The sequence below is a fragment of the Petaurus breviceps genome, unplaced genomic scaffold (assembly GCF_028583685.1).
Source record: "Petaurus breviceps papuanus isolate PSGF00001 unplaced genomic scaffold, PetGlider_PUasm1.0 188, whole genome shotgun sequence".
In the NCBI taxonomy this organism is placed as follows: domain Eukaryota; kingdom Metazoa; phylum Chordata; class Mammalia; order Diprotodontia; family Petauridae; genus Petaurus; species Petaurus breviceps.
Genome location: NW_027185804.1, coordinates 40,870,095 through 40,874,779, shown reverse-complemented (window position 1 = coordinate 40,874,779; position 4,685 = coordinate 40,870,095). Strand labels below are relative to the sequence as shown.

The 4,685-nt window shown below is 37.5% G+C and overlaps 1 protein-coding gene across 1 annotated transcript; it reads right to left on the bottom strand.

Moving 5' to 3' along the window:
* Positions 1-3,437: 3,437 nt before the first annotated feature.
* LOC138163539 (olfactory receptor 10AG1-like) lies at positions 3,438-4,382 on the bottom strand. The gene has a single exon (XM_069090991.1). It carries the CDS (start codon positions 4,377-4,379, stop codon positions 3,438-3,440), a length of 942 nt encoding a protein of 313 aa, XP_068947092.1. The 5' UTR covers positions 4,380-4,382.
* Positions 4,383-4,685: the final 303 nt, after the last annotated feature.

Below are 4,685 nucleotides of genomic sequence, written 5' to 3'. Positions count from 1 at the left end.
TTTCATTTCTAAGGTCATGCTAAATCTGAGAGTTGAAAGAAACTAGGGATTCAAAAGCACAAAAATGAAAAGGGATAATATCTATAATATAATGATGAATAATATTTATAACATGAAGGAAAACCAGCAGAAAGTTGTGTTATACTTCATGGAAATAGATTTTTTTAAAGAACTATGAAAGCAAAACATAGAATTTTATATGAACTCTGAGACCAAAACATAGGAAGACAGAATCCATGCATTTAACTGAGCCACTTAGGTATGAGTTGTTTTATTGCTACAATGACATCTTTGTTCCTCAAGCTGTATACCATAGGATTAAAGAGTGGGGTTATAATAGTATAGAAAAGGGCAAGTACTTTGTCTATTCCTGGTAAATGCATTGAATTGGGTCTCAAATATGTAATAAAACCAGATCCATATAATAAGCCCACAATAACCATATTTTCCCCTGAAACGTGATACTCAGTTTGCAGGGTAGGTGATTCTTGGTTTTAATCCCAGCACCTTTGACCTCCAGACTATCATATTCCAAGCCCTTCAATCCCTCAATGTAGAAACTGCAAGATCCCGTGTTATCCCGATTGTGTTTCCACAATATTCAAATTGTTTCTTCTTGGCTGCTTGAAATATTTTCTCCTTGATCTGGGAATTTCGGAACCTGGCAATAATATTCCTAGGAGTTTTCTTTTTAGGGTCTTTTCCAAGAGGTGATATGTGGATTCTTTCAAACTCTTTTTTGCCCTCTGGTTCTAAAACCTCAGTGCAATTTTCCTTGAGAATTTCTTGAAGGAAGATTTCTAGGTTCTTTTTTTGATCATTGCTTTCAGGTAGATCAATAATTTTTAAATTATCTCTCCTGGATCTATTTTCCAGGTCACTTGTTTTTTCAATGAATTATTTCACATTGCCTATTATTTTTTTTTTCATTTTGGGGGATCTGTTTAATAGTATCTTGATTTCTCATAAAGTCACTAGCTTCCATTTACTCCAACCTAATTCTGAAGGAATGATTCTCTTCAGTGAGCTTTTGAGATTCTTTTTCCATCTGGCAAATTTGGCTTTTTAAGGAATTCTTCTCTTCATTGCCTTTTTGAGCCTCTTTTGACATTAAAGTTAGTCTATTTTTTAAGGTGTTATTTTCTTCAGTCATGTTGTTGCCTCTCTTTTTGTGATTTTCTTGCATTGTTCTCATTTCTCTTCCCAATTTTTCCTCCACTTCTCTTATGTGGCTTTCAAAATCCTTCTTAATCTCCTTATAATGTAATGCCAAGGAAAGGCAACTTCCCAAGGTTCAAAATACCAGCATAGGTGCTCTCCATGTTATGCAGTGACCAACCAAGAACAGAAAAGATCAAAATATGACATCATTCAAAATACAGCATTTACTAAGGGTGATTAAATAATCTCCAAGTACTATCCCACCCCAGGACCTTCCACTCATCCAATCAATTACAAAGTCCCTGTTCTGAATACTACTCCACCCCTAGGCTGTACCTTCATTTAGTCCATCACAAAGCCCCTCTTCTCAAATGGAGATTAGTTTCCAATCTAAGTAAAGTACATTCATTTGTTCAACCATAGAACACAAAAAGGTCAAAAGTTCCCCACCCCTGGATCACAATTGATAACCCCAGAGTTACAACAAGTTTAAGCACAGCACTTAATACCCAAATGGAGGTCTTTTCTTCATCTTGACATGAGGCAAGCTCTCAGCAATCTTAGTTCCTGGGGAGACAAGGCTTAGCAAGGCTACAAGATACATTGCCAGTCTCTTCATTAATTCATCCTCTGTCTGCAGAACAGTCCTAGAACCCCTGAACACATTAGCAAAACCCTCTCCCAGGATTTCTGTAAACATACAACAAGAAAATCCTTCTTCAGGGCTTCTGAACCAACAGAAAGGTTCCCAGACCCCTGCAACAACAGCACTGTCCTTCACCAGTGGACAGTATTCACTCTCTGTCAGCAGGACAGTCTCAGGATCTCTTAGCCAGCAGCCAGGTTCCAGGACTTCTTCAACAAAAGGACTGTCTTTCACCAGTGGACAAATCTGGCAAAACAACATCAAAACAGACAGACAAAGTACCAGCAAAACAGCCATGTCTCCTCAGTTCTTGGCAGCTCCGAGGGCAGGTCTCAAAAGTCCAGGGCGATTTAAAGTGGCCCTCAGCAATCCTCTCAGTCTCTCTCTGCCTCCATGAGGGTGCTTCTTCCAAAAAGTTCTTCTGTCTCTCTCTTGTCTCTCCAAATCTATGTCACCAGCTCCTCCCAGTTCAGGACTCTCTTTTCACATCAACAAGTCCATCCCACAGGTGGGATTAACAAGCTCTGTGTTTTAACACAATCAATTTGAAAACCAAGCCAATACAGGGCGATCTTTATATTCCATTACTATCACAAAGCTGATAACTCACTGTGTTGAGTCAAGTAGGTTTTCTGCCTTCCAGCTCAAAGCCAATTAAGGGCCCCGTCTTTGTTATATATTCTGGGAGGTTGGCATTTTGCTTTGGGGGTTTGCTCATCAGAAGGTCTTTTGATTTTCTGGTCAAGACTCTGAGTAGCCAGAGCCACAAGACTTCTCAGATGTCTGTGCTCCCTCTGTCTAGTGATGTATGTAAAGTATGTAGCAATAATGCTATGTTCAGAGAGCTGTAGCCCTATCTTTGTTCTTTGTGCTAATTTTTCTGCTTGTATATTCTATATTCACTTCTTTCTAATTAAAGGAGGATTGTTACTCTTTAAAGCTTTCTTTCCTTTATAAAGCAGATCAAAAGAACTTATGCTAGAAGGCCATCCTGAGTGTGCTACGGTGCTTGCTTTTACATCTGGATAGAAAAAAAAATGTTTCAATGATGTTAGATGACAATGAGGAAAAAGAGGGAACTTTCAATGAATGGCCTTTTACATGAGAAAAGAGAAAATGAGGAAATATTGGTAGAAGATATCTTAATGATGTGTCTAGTATGATTACATGGCATCTCATAACAGAATTGAGTAGGTGTGAGCTCCTTGTTAGCATGGACTGTCTTCTGACATTTCCTTTGTACCTAGAACTTAGTATAATTCCTAGCTTTTATTATTCAGTAAATGTTTGTTAATTTGATTGCATGTACATTGCATTGTACATGATCTTATTTAGATTACTAAACAATAACATTAATATTTTTCTTCAAGAAGATAGACAGTACTTTCATAGGAAAACACTGAAGATGAATGGAATTTGCATTTTAATGGTATGTAGGCACATATGACAATTCTGGAAATAGGAATGAAATATTCCATAATTAGAGATTATTAACTAGAAACGATAAAAAGTTTTCAAAGACAGATAACAGGAAAAAAAACTGAAAGTACACCTTTAAAAAAATAGGAATCATGAGACTAATGGAAAAGAAAGAGAATCTGTATTAAATTTAACTATTTGTTTCACAAGACTAGACAGGTAGAAATTTTTTCATTGCTACAATGACATCCCTGTTTCTCAGACTGTATATCAGGGGGTTGAACATTGGGGTCACCATATTGTAGAAAAGAGAAAGTACTTTATCTGTTCCTGCAAAATGAGTGGACTTGGGACGCAAATACATAATAATACCAGACCCAAAAAATAATGAGACTGTTATGAGATGGGAGGAGCAAGTGGAGAAGGCTTTGTGCCTCCCCTTGGCAGATTGCAATTTCAGGATGCTGGTGATGATTCTGACGTAGGATGTAAGTATCAACAGAAAGGGCGCCATGCCAAAGAGCACGACACCAGCATAAATGGCATATTCATTCATAGAGATATCCCCACAGGCCACCTCCAGTAGTGGAGTGATGTCACAGAAAGCATGATTGAGTTTGTTAGAGCCACAGAAGGGAAGAGAGAAAATCTGACATGTCTGTCCTATCTGACCAGGAATTGAACCAATACAAGAGGCAATCACCAAGCAGACACACATGTTGTGGTTCATGATGAGAGAATAGTAGAGAGGCTTGCAAATAGTCACGTAGCGGTCATAGGCCATGACAGTCAACAGAAAACACTCAGTGAGTCCAAAAATAAGAAAGAAACCAAGTTGCACAGCACATTCTAGGAAAGAAATGTATCTATTCTTGGTATAAAGATCCATCAGCATTTTGGGGAGGGTGACTGAGGTATAACAAATTTCCAAAAATGAAAAGTTCCCAAGGAAAAAATACATCGGTGTTTGGAGAGCTGAATCAGTCTTGGTTATGACAATGATGAGGCCATTTCCTACAAGAATGCTCAGATAGATGATTAAGAAAATCCCAAACAGAAACCCTTGTAGATTAGGGTCATCTGAAAATCCAAGAAGAATAAATCCTATCACATTAGTAAAATTTGCTGTTGTCATTCTTTCTGTATGTTCCATCTGCGGAAACAGTGAATGGTCATTTAAACTCGGTGGATTTCAGTTTCTTCTACTTTCAGTTAATATATTCTCTAAGCTAAGTTTCAATTATAACATTCTATATTCAATGTTATAAGATGTTCTCCAATTTAAATATTCTCTTTTCAAATGGTACTTTCATGTCTAACATCCTGTAATCCATTATAGTGTTCTTTTGGCTTTTTATATCATATATACTAAGCCCCAGGCAAATCTCTCATGCTGCAAGCTGCATCCAATGGCCTGGTGTCAACTAAAAACTACCACTTCTGTTATTCACTAAAGAAT